Here is a 16,888-nt window from a genome sequence, read left to right as displayed (position 1 = left end):
TCGGGTAATCTAGACCGCACGATCATGAGCGAACGACCGAGATTAGATCCCGCAGTCGAGTGCGCGGGAGCGGACGCGCAGTGAGCGCTGACAGGTGGGCTCGGGGTGTCAACGACTGAGGAGGGAGGTGGGCTGACCAGTCAGGCCCAGCGCCAGAGGGCGCAGGCGCTGACCGGCGGGGCCCAGGGGCAAAGCGCGGGTGAGGGAGCGAATCCGAGCGGTCGGGTGCGAATCGGACGGTTAGTATTAGATCAGGTTTGATTAGATCTGGGCTGCCCAATCTCAGACGGACGCCTGGGATCTAACAGCCAGGTCCCTCGGCCGCCAGCGGTGGCGCCGCTCGCATCCACGACAGAGGTCCACCAGAGATGAGGGCACGAGCGTGTTGGGGCCCGCTGGGACACCGGGAAGGGCTCAGGAAATTCAGGGGAGTGCAACAAACTTGGCTAGGGGCATAGCACCGGCACAAAGGTGCTGAAGGGGGCGGTTCACAGCGATGCGGCTCGGCGGTGGCGCAACGCTACTCCGGCGAGCAATCGCGCATGACCGAGGGCAAACAAGGGAAAAATAGGGGCGGGTCTGGGTTGCTTACCTCGAGAGGAAACACTAGAGTCTCGGAGTAACGATGGAGGTGTAGGGACGCCTCGAGGCGATGGTGGTGGAGCTCCAGCCGCACAGGAAGAACTCCGGTGAGCACGGACCGGGCGAACCAAAGGGGATGGGGGCGAACCGTGGGGCGTTCCAGATGGCGGGTGATAGGACAGAGCTTACCGGGGCAACAGACGCCGCGGAGAGTCCCACGACGACCGTAGAACGGGTGGCGGACGTCGATGAGCGGTGGCGGAACTACCTGGTTGCGCGCGCAGGGTGAGAGAGCTCGGCTGAGGGTGCAAATGAGCAGGGGGAAGTGGGCGAGCGAAGCGTGGGCTCTAAAGGGGGCAAGGGCGTGCGGAGATGGCCAGAAAATGCACGGACGTGGGGCACGTCCACGGGGCAGAGAGAGGATGAGTGCGTACGCGAGGGAATTGGCTCCGATAGGCCGGCCCCACAGAGCAGTGAGAGAGGGAGAGAGGGAGGGAGAGAAGGGGCGCGCGGGCTGGCGCCAACAGGCCGAGTCCGCATATCAGGGGCTGAGGGCGCGCGCGGGGCTAGGTCTGCTGGGCCGACTTGGGCTGAAATGGTTTTTTTCCATTTTCCAGGGAATTTCTAATGCTTTTCTATTTATTTTCTCTAGGGATTTCAATTCAAATTCAAACCAAGTTTGAAATTCAAACTAAATCAAACATGTGCAACAATTCAAAGAATATTTGGAGCTCAGCATGATGCAACATTTCAGGACTCATATTATTTTGACAAAATAAAATAATTAATCCCTCACTAATTAAGCTAATTCTACCAAAAGAGAGAGAGAGAGAGAAACTAGAGAGGGAGGAGTAACACCTAAATTTGGTAGGTAATTTGACAGAAATTTTATACCCCCAAATTCAGGGTGTTACAGACCTATCCTCCTTAAAAGAATCTCACCCTCGAGATTCAAGGCTGGTTAGCAAAGAGTTCAGGGTACTTGGCTCTCAGATCATCTTCTCTTTTCTAGGTTGCTTCTTCTTCTGAATGATGGCCCTATTTGACTTTGCACATCCGGATAGTGCTCCTCCGAGTGACCCGATCTATTGTCTCGAGAATCTGAGTTGGCTTCTCAATATAAGTCAGATCTTCTTGAACTTCAAGGTCCTCTGTTGGCAACTGCTATTCTAGTACTCGCAAGCATTTCTTTAGCTGAGACACATGAAATACATCATGCACGACGGATAGATTTTCTGGTAAGCTGAGTTGATATGCCACTTCTCCATGGCTTGCTCGAATCTGGTGCGGTCCGATATATCGAGGTGCTAGCTTGCCTTTGACTCCAAACCTTTTGGTTCCTCTGATGGGTCACACTTTCAAGTAAACATTCTCCCACTTCAAAACTCAGTTCTCTTCTTCGGGTGTCAGCATAGCTTTGCTGTCTGGACTATGCTGTCTTCAGATTCTCTTGAACCATTCTGATATTCTCTTTAGCTTCAAGCAAAATATCTGGACCGAACACCTGCCTTTCGCCGGGTTGGTCCCAATGCAACGGAGTTATGCAATTCCTCCCACAAAGTGCTTGGAATGGTGACATCTTCAGACTAGCCTGATAGTTGTTGTTGTAGGAAAATTCTGCATATGGTAACCTTTTATCCCATCCTAACTTGTCCTGCTCGGCGGTTCACAGCGAGGCAGCTCGACGGTGGCGCAACACTACTCCGACGAGCAATCGTGCATGACCGAGGGCAAACAAGGGAAAAATAGGGGCGGGTCTGGGTTGCTTACCTCGAGAGGAAACACTGGAATCCTGGAGCAACAGCGGAGGCGCAGGGATGCCTCGGGGCGACGGTGGTGGAGCTCCGACTGCATAGGAAGAACTCCGGTGAGTGCGGACCGGGCGGACTAGACGGGCTGGGGGCGAACCGAGGGGCGTTCCAGCTGGCGGGTGATAGGGCGGAGCTTACCGGGGCAACAAACGGGGCGGGGAGTCCCACGATGACCGTAGAACGAGTGGCAGGCGTTGGTGAGCAGCGGCGGAACTACCTGGTTGCGCGCACAGGACGAGAGAGAGGGCGAGAGAGCTCGGCTGAGGATGCAAATGAGCAGGGGAAGTGGGCGAGCGAGGCATGGGCTCTAAAGGGGTCGAGGGTGTAAAGCCCAAAATTTGGTAGAAGAAAAAAGTAATATATCATAAAATAATAAAATAAAGAGATAAAAATATATATAATAGTGTGGTGAGAATTTTTGAAGACCTTTAATCTATTAGGATTCTTCCTCCTCATATTCAAACAATAATATTAAATTAGTTAAGTAACTAATAAATTGATAAAGAAAAGGGTTGATCTCTAGATGATGAATTTGTGGTGATGTATTTTATGAAAAACATAAACTTGACCTCCAATTCTAAATAAAAACATAAAGTAGAAAATGAGAAAGAAAATGTTTATGAAACCATTTATTCCTCCCATAATAGATGACAAGGAAAATAATAAATAAAAATATTGGAAACAATGGATCGTATATTCATAATTGAATGGTATTTAATATTTGAAAATCAGAAATTTAAAATATGAATTTAAAATTCAGTTTGAATCTTTAAATTCAGAATTTGAAAAGAAAATAGAAAAGAAGAAAAAGGAAAAACATGTAGTTGGACCGAAATTCCCTTCCCACGGCCCATGTCCTCTTATTTCACCCTCACCTGTCTCAGCCCAGTTCCCCCCTGCGCAACCCACCCGCGGAAGCAGGCGCCGACAACTGGGGCCCAGTCGTCCTGGGGCTACTCTTGCACGCGCTCGCGTAAACACCTGTCACCGTAGCGCGGACCCACTCTGTCAGCCTCTTCCCTCCTCGCGCGTGCGACTGCCTTCTCGCTGACTGTGGGACCCACCAGTCAGGAACGTTATCCTCGCCATGGAGATCGGGCCGCACCAACGAATGCTCTAGGGATCTCGACTGGGGAAACTCGGGGATCTCGACTAGGTCATTGATCGGCCCTGGTATAAGACTGAGTCCTGGCGCGTGTCACAAACCCTTCACGACCCGCGCCCAAAAGCCTGGCCGTCGTGTCCGCCGCCGCCGTCGCCGCCATGCCATTCTCTAATTGGGGGGTGGTTCGGTGCTGTGGTGGGAGTCGAGGGCTTCCTCGCGTGGGTGTGCGCGCGGTAGTGTCAACCAGGGTGATCGGGGGCCACTAGGGTACCCGTAATTTCTCGCCGTCGCTCCCACCAGACGGTGGATCCGCGCGGTGCGTGGGCAGTGGTCTTCGTTGCATGGTCACCGGTGAGTTATCTCCCACCCATTTCGCTTTAGCTCTGCGATCATGTAGTGTCAATCGGGTGTGTTTGGGTGTGGGGTTGCGCCTGGGCGGGTCGCCGGAATGTTTGCCGCCCTGGCTCTGCGCGCCGCCGTGTTCCGGTGCGTGAGGAAGAAGACATGGGCTTATCCATCCGATCTTGCACCGACGACTGAGATTAGGTTGGCAAACCCGTTAGGTCAGGTTAGATCGGTGTTGTTGATCTTGGATCCCACATCTGCGATTTCGCCCACCATAACGATTCACCCAGAGTGCACTAGGACCGTTCGATCGCGATCGGGCGAGCCGAGGCGATCGCAGGGGGGTTGTAAATCCGAACCATGGATTTTAGATCGGGCGGACTTTGTTGATTGCCGATCTGTACCGGGACCGATCTAATCCTCTGCGTTGGCTGTCGATCCGATGGCTCAGATCACATGACACCTCTTCGGCCTGCTCATTTTGCAATTGGGCCCCTGACTAAAATGAAAATCAACCCACGATCCTTCCCTGGGTTAGCCTGAGTCTTAGGTTCTTTTGCGCCAGAGACCCTGTACAATTCAGTATTTGACGCCCGATCCAGAAACCAAAGGAAATAGATAATTAATTATAGAAATTGATTTTTAATACAAAAATAATTCCAGAAACTGGTATAATTCATATTTAATTCATTTTAACTCCAAATTGAGTCATTCCAGTTGCAATAATTTTGTTTTAATGTTGTTCATCATCTATTACCTTTGTTTAGTCATGAAACTTGAATTAAAATCATTCACTTGAGTTATTTTATTCTAGTTAATAAATGACTTTAGAAATTCATAACTAAATAATCATAACTCCGTATTGGTCTGTTCAAATTGCGTTAGCTTCATAATAAAGTTGCTCATGCATTAGTGACATTGTTTTGTCATGTTCTTAAAAATAATTAAATACATATACTTATAGGGTTAACTGTCCTAGCCCAAGGTAAAAGAGGTGTTTTTATTTGGTTCCTCTGAAATTGTCTAAAGTATGATCTTTAAGTGGATTATAAACTAGAGTAAAAGTTGAGTTAGTTATCTCTTTAATGGCCTTACTCATATAGTTTATATAATCAACATAGAATATAGTTTTACATATTTAATCATGAAGATCTTCCATAAATCACAACTCCTTAACCGTAACTCTGAATTCAGGGATTCTTGTTCCCACGATCTCGTTACGACGCGTAGATTATTATTATGTAGTTTGTTCTTATGTTTGGTGTGATGTTAATTTTATCTATACCATGTTTGTCTGTATTGCTATGACTAGCAGTGAGGTCACGAGTCACCTGAAGATCATCCTGGTACCTGGATTCTCAAGTCCCAGACAAGTTGTGACATTGATCACTTTTATTTATCCAATAATATTCTTTATAATCATTTATTTATGCATAGGTTTAATTTTGATGGATCCAATAGGTCACCCTAGTATGGTTATCTTGTTACCTTGTTTACCCCTGAACTATTTGGGTAGTTTATGTTATTGCTCTATATGGTTTTGAGTTTAATATTACATTATATTCATGTTCCAATTATACTGTTATTTTATTTTTGTTCATGTCAAGATCATTATTTTTAATTGGAACATGGAGCTTAACTTGAGAAACGCGTACCACCACAAGGGTGGAATGGGATGCCCTTGGCTGACTAACTAGGAAAGCTAGTGGAGGACTACCTTACCCGAAAGCGGCAAGGGCAGTAGGGGAGTAAGCGTGTAGGGAGGTTCTCGGGTTAATTTTGCTGCGATGGCGGTCAGACGAGTGATTCCTACATTGCTCTTCCTAGAAACTGTAGCGGGTTTTTGGAAGCTAGTGGAACTTTGTAAAGGCCTCGCAATGGATCCCTAGCCATTCACCTTGGAAGTGTCTAAGGGCCTTGCGAACCCTGGCGACATGGGATACACGACTTGTGGGTACAGGGTACAACCTCTACAGAGTGTAAAACTGGTATACTAGACATGCTCGCGGTCATGAACAGCTCAGGACTCTCGCATGATTAAATTATGGAACTAAATTCAATTTATCATTTGCATTGCATGAGCTTTATTATTAATTTTGTTCTATTATTATTCTAGTTTGGTATTTACTTACATTTAGTAACTGCTAATAAAATTTGACCAACTTATTAAAAGCAATGCTCAGCTTTAACCCCTATTATTGATCAGCCTTACACTTCACATGAACTCCCACTTTTGGTGAGTTCATGCACATTATTTCCCACAACTTGTTGAGCGATGAACATATGTGAGCTCACCCTTGCTATCTCACCCCCACAAGTCAAGAACAGGTACCACAGGATGAGGCGCATGGAGGATGCTGCGATGTGTTCGTGAGAGGTCTAGGCCGTCGTCTCCTAGTCAACTTTGGGTTGATGGATCGTTGTCTCCTTACCATGTATTTATTTATTTATTTTGTACAGAACTCCTATTATATAGTAAAGTTATTACATTCGTTTCTGTACCATGATTTATCATATGTGTGAGACTTGGTCCCAGCGCACCTGGTGATTATGTTCGCGCCCGGGTCCCTAAAACCCGAGTGTGACAGAGGGCGTGCGGAGATGGCCGGAAAACGCGTGAACGTGGACGCATCCACGATGGGGGCGTGGGTGGGAGGTTAGGGACGAGGTCTGACGGGTGGGTCCGCAGGGCAGAGAGAGAGGATGAGCGCGTGCGAGGGGATCAGCACCGACAGGCCGACCCCACAGAGCAGAGAGAGAGAGAGAGAAGGGGTGCGTGGGCTGGCGCCGATAGGCCGGGTCCGTCTGTCCGACTTGGGCTGAAATGGTTTTTTCTATTTTTCAGGGAATTTCTAATGTTTTTCTATTTATGTTCTCTAGGGTTTTGAATTCAAATTCAAACTAAATCAAACATGTGCAACAATTTAAAAAATATTTGGAGCTCACCACGATGCAACATTTCATGACTCATATTGTTTTGACAAAATAAAATAATCAACCCCTCACTAATTAAGCTAATTCTACTAAAAAGAAAAAGAGAGAGAAACTAGAGAGAGAGGAGTAACACCTGAATTTGGTAGGTAATTAGAAAGAAATTTTATACCCCCAAATTTAGGGTGTTACAACCTCTGCGGACAAGGCAAAATGCGCAGTTATTTGAAAGGAATATTCGAACCAAGGTTCGATCTACCACGGCCACGGCCCGCCGGCGGCGGCGGCACGCGCGCGTGTGGTCGTTTTTCATTCTTTTCCCAACTTCTTAATAGATGCACCAATTGGTGCACCTATTTAAGTTGATTGATTGATCTCTTGAACTTACAATATGATACTAAATTATTAGTATACCATATCATTAAAGTGGACCACTAGCATTGACTATTATTGAATATTAATTGGGCCAAGCCAACATTAATCCAATATAAACAATGATAATTAGGTAATATTTTGAATAATATGGATGGCATAAATCTTGAAAATATAGGATACATGGAGATTATGTATTGAACTTGAGAAATCTATAGACAGAGTTTCTGAATTGAACTAGGTAAATCTGTAAACGGGAATACTGAATTATACTCCCTCTCTTTAGAAAATTAACAAATTCTTACAATACTTGATGTATGTATTATATATATGTGTATAGATTTATTATCATTCATTTGAATATAGACATAAAAACCAAGATCTAAAACGAATACTATTTTAGACGGAGAGAGTATAGATTTGTAAGAATCTATTTAGCTGATGTATCCTTTCAGTTAGGATTCAATTTTTTTTTAATAGGAGGATTCAAATTTTTTGATAGTACATCTAGATTCTAGACCGTCGATCTTTCAAACGTTGAAAAGAGGAAGAAGAGCTTGACGTTTTGCTTAGCTTAACGCTAGCCCAACGAACTTGGCGAAACCGATGGAGCCTCAAACGGGCCGTATCCGTCGTGCACAGCATGCTAAAGCCCAGTGCTGACGACGACGAACAACACTCATCCGGCCCGGTCATGAGCCCAATGCGGGGCCACTTCGTCGTTTTTGACAAGTAGACCCACAGTGGCCCCACGTGCTTGCCCCTCCCTTTCTCTTCTCCCCTTGTGTCGCGCTCGCGCATCTGAAGCAAGGGGGGGAAGGGCCAAGGGGGATCGGTCTTGTTCTCGGAGAGGGTTGAGCTGCTTGACGGTTTTGACTCGGATCATGGTGTGCAGCTCTATCAGATAGAGAGCTGACGTGAGGTGTGAGACGCGGATCGTGGAGTACTACTCAGTAGGAGATCAAGAGGAAGGAGGTGGGGAGGGGGAAGAAGGCGATAGCCGGGGAGGATGGTGCTTGTGCTTGCGCTGGGGGATCTGCACATCCCGCACCGGGCGCCCGACCTCCCCGCCAAATTCAAGTCCATGCTCGTGCCCGGCAAGATCCAACACATCATCTGCACTGGCAATCTCTGCATCAAGGTAACCTTACCTTCCGCGCCTGGCCGGCCGGCCGGGTAACCGGCGTCCCTCGGCGATCGATTTTACAATCCTTTCCTCTCGCCTCATGTGTCCAATTTTTGCGCTGGCTAGGTCGTACTGCCGCGGATAGTTGCATCACGTGAGAAATCGTTATGGTTCTTAGGTCGTGCTGGGATCAGCCGCATCGCTGTATTAGTCTACTGCAGTTGTTTGTTTGGTTCGGTCGGGCAACGTGTGTGTGTGTGTGTGTGGTTATTTTGGACTCTAGGATGGCAATAGCACCGAGCTGGTTTCTATAAGACTATTTTTTTTCGAATGCGTATTTTTTTATATAAGAGAAAAATGATCCAGTACATCAAACATCACCCCACGTAGGATCATAGAGAGGGATGTGGGATCTGAAACAGAACTTATATATAACTCAACAAAGAGACCAGACCCAAATTTCTACTTCTACCCAACCTAGCCTAGACCAGCAACCTTCCAAGGTCCAGGACCAGCAGCCCTTTGGCCCCAGCTACCTGCCATAGGACAACCTCATTCTTGACCTCCTGTACAACAGTTTGGATGGAAGGAGCGGATCCGTCAAAGACACAACCATTACGATGTTTCCATAGGATCCAAGCACCAAGAATGATCAAGGAATTAAGACCTTTCTTATGCTGTTTGTGGACTTTTTTCAAAGATTTGCGCCACGCCGCCACCATTCTGCAAAAGATTTGGTCCTACTGCTAGGCACCAAATTTGACCAATCTAGTGGCTGCAGAATACTAAACCAGAATTGTCTAGCAAAAACACATGATGTTAAAATATGTTGGACAGTCTCATTTTCCTGATCGCACAAAGGACATTGCTCGGGGTGAGGAAGCCCTCTTTTTTCCAAGCGGTCAGCAGTCCAACAACGATTTCTGGTGGCCAACCATATGGATATTTTTGCATTTCCCTAGAGCCCAAGGTTTCCAAAGCCTCTTCCAAGGTTCAAAAGGTATGCAACCGACAAAGAAAGCTCTGTAGGCTGACCTGGTGGATGGCTGACCTGTGGCATCGAACTTCCATGCATGCAGGTCATCATATTGGCTTAGAGTAACCTCAGCCAATGTATCCCAGAGCTGTAGAAATTCTGTGAGGCCAATCAAACCAAGTACTCCATGAATATCAGTAACCCAGGCTTGGTTCTGCAGGGCTTGGGCCACCATCCTTAGCTTCCTTGTTCTTCTAGGGACCTTTCTAACTACCTCAGGTGCTAGTTCTTCCAATGAGCAGCCATGCAACCAGCGGTCTGTCCAGAAAAGGGTGTTTGCTCCATTACCAATGGTGGTGACAACATAAACAGCGAATCAGACTTCATATTGTGGTTTTCGGTTTTGTCGAGGCAAATTGATGATCGATGGACCCCAATGCCGATGCTTTGTAAAAAAAAATCAGTGTATTAGGATCACTACTTTGCCCGTTCAGTACATCAATGGCACATGTTACTGCTTATAATTGTAGAACTCTTTCCTGTTCTTGTTAAATTGTGAAGGGAAAATTCTCAGTCGGCAACATGCTCGCCATGTCCACATGAGGCCTCGGGGCTGTTTTCTTCTAAATCCTGTTACAATGTCTTATTCTTCTACTCTACTGTTTTTGAGCCATGGAAGAGATTGTGGAAGACTTGGGCCCCTCCAAAATGCAAGTTTTTCCTTTGGCTGGCGATAAGGAACAAGTGTTGGACAACTGACAGGTTGGAGAAGAGGGGGATGCCACACCCAGATGTATGCCCCATGTGTGACCAAGCCCAAGAGACAATTCAGCATCTCCTTACCGCTTGCATTTTTGCCCGTCAATTTTGGCACAAAATTCTTGCTGTTTTTAGCTTGGGGCATCTCACTCCTGCAGCTAACGAGGAGTCTTTTGCAGACTGGTGGAGAAAGGTGAGCCTCAGGGTTATCAAGACTAGGAAAAGGAGGTTTAACTCTTTGATCATCCTGGGAGCTTGATGCCTATGGCTTTAGAGAAACATAGCGGTTTTTCATGGGGAGTCTCCATCCTTATCTAGAATTTTTAGATGTTTCTTAGATGAGTGTGTTAGCGGGGCAATAGCAGGAGCTAAGGAGTTTGAGAGCCTAGTCTTAGTTGCAGCTCTTGGCGAGGTCGGGTCAAGTTACGGTACCAGTTTGTAATTTCCTTCGGGTTTTTTGTAGGGTCCTTAGGAGACTTGCTCAGCAAGATCTCCTTTTTTGTATGGTTTTTTCTTCCTCTCTAATATATAAGATGCGCAGTTCTCAAACGCGTTCGATAAAAAGCATGCTCGCCATGCCTATGTTTACTAGGTATTATGCGAGTGTAATAAGTTGTGAAGTAACCCTAATAAGTAGTACCATCCGGACAGTAGCTTGTCAAGTATGTGGGCAAGTTGTTCTTAATCACACAATCTTCAGTTCTCTCTGATCTTCACAATTCACATCTCCAAGGAAGCAAAATTATCATTTCCTGATAGCTAACTTGCATGTTGATATGGACAGTTGCATAGAATAGTACTTCATGCCACATATGTTTCTACCTGTTCATTTTTAAGTTCTTGTCATAATATAAGCATGCCAGTTGATATGTTTCTGTTTGGCGTAGTTTAATCTTCTCAAATAATCTAGTTTATTAGATGTTTGCTCATAAGTCATAAGCCATCAGCCATAACCTAAGTCTCCAGATCCTCTCGCAGTCTCGCTTAGCATATTTGGGATCTCTAGTACAAAGTGGACCTAGGGTTAAGCCCAAGAAGCTATCATCTATTTGACGTTTTGTCTTGGAATATTATAGAAGGTGAAGGTGAATCAAGGCCAAATAGGTCATTATATCTTGGTTTTGCTAACAAAAAAATATTATGCACAAAATGGCATATACCTCCAGTCAAATAAACATGATGCTTGGGACAGCGCAATTAGCTTCTTTGTTGCTTGTTGTGCTTGTCCTAAAAGTAACGCTTTAGTGACTAGAGGGCAAAAGGGTAGACCCAGTGATGGGGAGGATGTTCTTTTTTTGGACAGCACCATCTCTTCAATTGTTCTTTTAAAACTTTTTTTAAAAAAAAAACACTGAGTGGAAATTGACCTAGTAGAAGTGTTTGTGGCTTAATGAAACCTTCATACTTGGTTAAGTTGTCCTGTTTTAAAAGAACAATTGAAGAGAGATGCATTTCACTGGGTATGGATGTATGCCTAGACCACCCAGGTTCAAGTCTTTGCCGAGGCGAATTTGGGTGCTTATTTTCTTCTTAAGAAAATGTCAGTTCCTCTTAGGTTTGTCTAGTTGTGTGTGCATTTTATAATCTTGATGAAGTTGATGCCTTTTTTCTTTTATCGGTATAGTCTATCTAGGGGGTGGAGGTGTATCTACGCTTGTTGGAACTTGGAAGATGCAAGAAAAGGTAGAGTTGGATGAGGGCTCTTAGATTTGGTCCTATGATGCTATTAGTTCTAGCCTTCAAGGTATCAGCGGTACTGTTGCATGATATACATACTCCTTGCAGTATGAATGTCATGCGATGCTTGTCAAGTAGCGTCTATTTTTTCTTTCAATATGTTCATGTACTGGTTATCTATTTTTTCTTTCAATATGTTCATGTACTGGTTATTCTTTTGTGGGACTTGGTATTCCACCATTTAACTTATTATAGTTGCAAATTTACTTTAGAACCTGGGTTATGGTATCCCATTTTTCTATTGCAGATTGATGGTTTGTATGAACTGAGTGTTTTTGTTCTGATGAAATAGAGAGTAATAATTCTCATAATTTCAATGTAGGAAGTCCATGACTACCTGAAAAGCCTTTGCCCTGATCTCCATATTACCAGAGGTGAACATGATGAGGATGCTCGATACCCAGAGACTAAGACACTTACAATTGGTCAGTTTAAGCTTGGGCTGTGCCATGGCCATCAGGTTTGTTTTTGACTCAGAAAATGTATAGGAGGCTAGGAGCTATTAGTTTCATGCCCATGGTAATAATAATATTTTTACAGGTGCTCCTTGTCACACAAAAGAAACATGTGCTTATATAAAGTTTTAAACTGCATTATTATTTGCTGAGGAACTATCACTCTACTATCTGCATATTCTTGAAACCAGACTATACTTTTAGTTAGACGTGTGTTAAGCAATCTGATGTTAGCACAGACTCCATAAACAATTTTTCTTCCTCTCTACATTAGCGTATTCATGCCCTGTGCATAAATTTGATACATCTTTGAAACTACCTCCAACTATTCTGACATCATGGACCATCAATTCGTAGTTTTTACTTTGGAAAATTTTCTTTGAGTTTTCTGAGATCAAGAATGATGTTCTCTTAATTTCTACTCCCTTCTAGATTATAAGTTGGTCTGGATTTTTTAAATACATAGTTTTTTTGTTATGGTTGTTATGGCGGTGGCTAATGTTGAGGGAGCGCAAGAGGGCTGACCGGGAACCTTGCCTACAGTCGAGCAAGAGGCAAGAGGGAAGAGTTTTCCTTAATTCTCCCCTCTCCTTATATAAAGAGACTTAATCTCTAAGAAAAATACCCTAACCAAATTAATCTAACTTATCTCTTTCGTTATCCTAACTAACCAAATCAATCTAACTTATTCTTTTCTTATCCTAACGGCTTCTCTTGCCATAACACTGCATTCCTTCAAGACAACTCGTTCTTGAGCTGTGTTGGTGGTCATGGCTTTAGATGTCGATGTTCCCATGGCAACAAAGTGACATGTGTACAACCACTTGGATCCCATGGCATAGTCTGGTAGGTGTCGAGACTTGGGACTGGTCGCAACAATGTCTAGTGGAGACGCCCTTGCTGAGGCTGATGAAAGATTGTGGCGACATTATGCACATGAGGTGCCCTAGGGGCTGGAACAAATGCCTCGGGGACCGACGCAAGAGGTGCCTTAGGGGCCAAAACAAGAGGTGCCCTAAGGACCGACGCAAGAGTTGCCTTAGGGGCTGAAACAGATGCCTTGTACCAGAACAGGTGCCCCGAGGACCGGAACAGGAGCCCCAGCAAGTGGACGCTGCTCATATGGGAATTGATCGCAATAGTTGAGCCAGTTTAGAGGGTCCTCCTTGCCGCTGTAGGTGGAGGATGGGAACATCATTGTTCCGTATCCCGTCATTCCATACGGAAAGCCCTAAGGCATGACGCCCGCCAATGATGACGCCTGATGACTCTTCACGGTTGCCACTCTTGAGAAGTTGGTGACCTATTGTGTTGAGGTTGGCCACCTGTTGGACAATCTCAGGGAGGGCCTTCACTATGGTTTCGAGGGCGGATGGTGGCATTCACTTCAGCGCCAGCGACACGACCTGTTGTGCTAGCGGAGAAGAAACCTTGATGTCTATCGCAATAGTAGCATCGAACCTGAGATCTTCGATACAAATTGTTATGGTGGTGGCTAGTGTTGAGGGAGTGCAAGGGGGCCGGCTTGGGGCCTTGCCCACAGCCGAGCAAGAGGGAAGGTGTCATGTGCGGACGCACATATGCCAGACGTAGACGCGCCCGCGACGTGCGCCACAGGGCTGAGCGCGTTGGGCAAGCGCTGCATGTGTTAGATTAGTAAGTTGTTTTGGAAATCCCTAGAATCAAGGAGAGTTGTTTTGGAAATCCCTAGAATCAAGGAGAACCTTCTCCATGTTGGTTGGGCCATTGGCTATATATACTTGTAAGCACTTGACAATCAATTAGGCAAGAATTATATTCTTAATTTCTCTCTCTCTGTGTTAAGCCTAATTTTTTCTTATCCTAAATATTTTTTTCTTAATTAGGCAAGAATTTTTTCTTAATTAGGCAAGAATTATATTCTTAATTAGGCAAGAATTTTTTCTTAATTAGGCAAGAATTATATTCTTAATTAGCCAAATTTTTTCTTATCCTAAATAATTTTTTCTTATCCTAACCAAGCAAATCAATCTAATTTATTATTTTTTTTCATCCTAACGGCTCCACTTGCCATAACACTTTTATTATGTATCTACACATAGTTCATGTCTAGATGCAAAAAAAAAAATGTACTTAAAAAAGTTAGGACTTATAGTTTGGAACGGGAGAGTAGAATAAAATCTATGGTCTTCTAAGTGCATCGATGGGCAACTCTCAATTTTCTCGTCTCGAAACTTGACCATAAAAGTTTAATCATGTGTACAATTCTTAGTTCTTACCTAGGAACATTAAATTGACAAAATCTGGCAATATACTTCTCAGTTTTTCCAGTGAAGTGTCTTTTAGTCATGAAGTTACCAAATAATGTGCTTAACTACCAAAAATCATAAAAATGAAACCCTTTGTTGTAGTATTCAGTGTCATTTACCAGGTCAACTGTCTTATTGGCCTTAAAAATGGAGAGCTCTATAAAGTGGAACCAAATATGTCTCCTGTCCACTGATTCAGCTTTTGCAGACCTCTGCAGAGATCTATAAAGTGGCCTTGAAAACTTTTGCTGTGGTATTTCAGTATAGGAGCATTGAATGCGTTTTCTAATGGTCTACAGTTTTGGAAGAACAGATTTTCTTTTTCTTCTAAAGTTGAAACAACTGATAGTCTCTAATAGGGGCCAGAGAGAGTGACCCATTTCCATAGACCATATCCATAAAGCGATTTGATACTCCCTCCTTGGGGACATCAAGCCTGGCCACACCACAGCGGCACAGCCCATGCTCGGTGTCTTGAAACTTCACTTCTGGAGAGCCATGCACGATGTTGGTTCTTTGTATCTGCCAGTGCACGCACCATGTTCTGCACCTTCATTCACATAATTTATGACAACTGCTCTCGGTTTAATTTATTTTTTCACCCTGTGCTTCATCATTCGTAGCGACATGACTTCAGTAAACATGATTAATGGGCACTAGCTGATTATAAGCACATTGTTTGCGCACTTTGTGGTTCTTGAATCCATGTAGACCAGCTCTACCCCGATGTCACATGCTAAATTTGTGCGTGCGGTCATTGAGACTGACTATCTGACATATATTTTGTGTTAAACATTTTTCACTAAATCTCTGCATCGATCGAACACCAGGTTGTTCCATGGGGCGACCTGGACTCCCTGGCGATGCTCCAGCGGCAGCTGGACGTGGACATCCTGGTGACCGGGCACACGCACCAGTTCAAGGCATATAAGCACGAGGGAGGCGTGGTGATCAACCCTGGCTCTGCCACGGGCGCCTACAGCAGCATCACTTACGACGTGAACCCAAGCTTTGTGCTGATGGACATCGACGGGCTCCGTGTGGTGGTGTACGTCTACGAGCTGATTGACGGCGAGGTGAAGGTGGACAAAATCGACTTCAAGAAGACTGCGACGATGCACGGCTAGCCCTATCCTTCCACTCCGTGATTGAGTGCAAGACATGTCTAGCTTCTGTTTCTTTTCTTTCAGCTTCTTGATTCAGAGCCTCCTGAACACGCTTTCTACCTGTTCATGCGCAAAGAACTTTTTAGGTCTGGTTGTTAACAATGTTTCTCGGAGCCATGAATTTAAATACTATACTTTTTAATTGTCATGATAATAACATAACTTTGGCTAGCTTAAAACACCGGCTATTGTTTAGATAAAGTATTGTAAATGATGACATTTGGGCATAAGTTAATCATACTATGAAAAATTTGGGTTGGAGTGAAATTTTCATATATAATCAAGGAAAGAGTCTAAATTACTTTCCTTACTTATGAGAAATGTTCACATGACCCATTAAAATATTTTTAGCTTATTTTACCCCTCCATTCCTTTAAGTTGGTTTAACTTACCCCTTAACAAAATGTCTTTTTTTAATTTTTATGTATAAACTGAGTTTTCAGTCCAAATTTTGTTGATTAGTAGATAATAACATAATTTAGCATAGAAAAATATATTGCAATTTTTTATAATTATTTTAATATATTAGAGATTAGATAAGATAATAACTATAAACGTATAAAACTAAATATAAAATAATGTTGAAAAATCCTTAACATATATTTTAACATAGTTATGATGTTTTTAGTCATCTTAGAAAATATGAATTTGAAATTTAATTTGTATATAGAGAAACGAAAAAGACCAGTCTTATAAGGAAACCCAACAGAGATATGCGGAGTGGAGTTTGCCTTTGCCAAAAGTGGATAGCATATGGTGTTGTGGACTTTTTCTTAAATGTTGTGAATCAAGAACAAGGCAACGCAATTGTTAAAGATGAATGACCTTCGTCCTTCGAAGCATTGCCTCCTCTTGGAGTTAATGATCATTGGACGAAGGTTATGAAAGACATGCCTTCATCATATTATAAATAAATAAGAATGCACAAAGATAAATACCATGAATACAAATCATCGATCCATTCGTATTAGCATTACATAAAGTTTATAAAAGTATTAACAAAATCTGTATTACATTGATACCTTCGGCTTGATCGAAGGGGATGACGTGGGAACAGTTATAATTCAGCGTGAACAGTACGGTGCTACTGTTCATCTATTTATAGGCACGGGGCGCAGTTCGGATAAAAGTACATTTATGTCCCTGAAATTTACTTATGACCATAACATAAATCATTAGGGACTAAGTAGTCGTTTTCCCTTTTGGCCAGCATCATCATCACTCTTCATCACTAT

The 16,888-nt window shown here is 43.9% G+C and overlaps 1 protein-coding gene across 1 annotated transcript; it reads left to right on the top strand.

Annotated features, from left to right (window-relative positions):
* The first annotated feature begins 7,837 nt into the window (after window positions 1–7,837).
* LOC100281359 (vacuolar protein sorting 29) lies at window positions 7,838–15,917 on the top strand. Its single transcript, NM_001154277.3, has 3 exons — window positions 7,838–8,287; window positions 12,067–12,204; window positions 15,318–15,917. The coding sequence occupies exons 1-3, from the start codon at window positions 8,156–8,158 to the stop codon at window positions 15,612–15,614; spliced, it is 567 nt and encodes a 188-aa protein (NP_001147749.1). The 5' UTR covers window positions 7,838–8,155; the 3' UTR covers window positions 15,615–15,917.
* The last annotated feature ends 971 nt before the right edge of the window (window positions 15,918–16,888 follow it).

Source organism: Zea mays, chromosome 4 (genome assembly GCF_902167145.1).
Source record: "Zea mays cultivar B73 chromosome 4, Zm-B73-REFERENCE-NAM-5.0, whole genome shotgun sequence".
NCBI lineage: Eukaryota > Viridiplantae > Streptophyta > Magnoliopsida > Poales > Poaceae > Zea > Zea mays.
Note: the sequence above shows the minus strand (reverse complement) of the source record. Positions and strands in the feature narration are given on the sequence as shown.

What these genes read in the sequence shown, in the direction of transcription:
- LOC100281359 (NM_001154277.3), top strand. Translation starts at nt 8,156, where the DNA reads ATGGTGCTTGTGCTTGCGCTGGGGGATCTGCACATCCCGCACCGGGCG. An exon ending in CTGGCAATCTCTGCATCAAG is followed by an intron (nt 8,288 to 12,066) that starts GTAACCTTACCT and finishes ATTTCAATGTAG; the next exon opens with GAAGTCCATGACTACCTGAA. An exon ending in GGCTGTGCCATGGCCATCAG is followed by an intron (nt 12,205 to 15,317) that starts GTTTGTTTTTGA and finishes ATCGAACACCAG; the next exon opens with GTTGTTCCATGGGGCGACCT.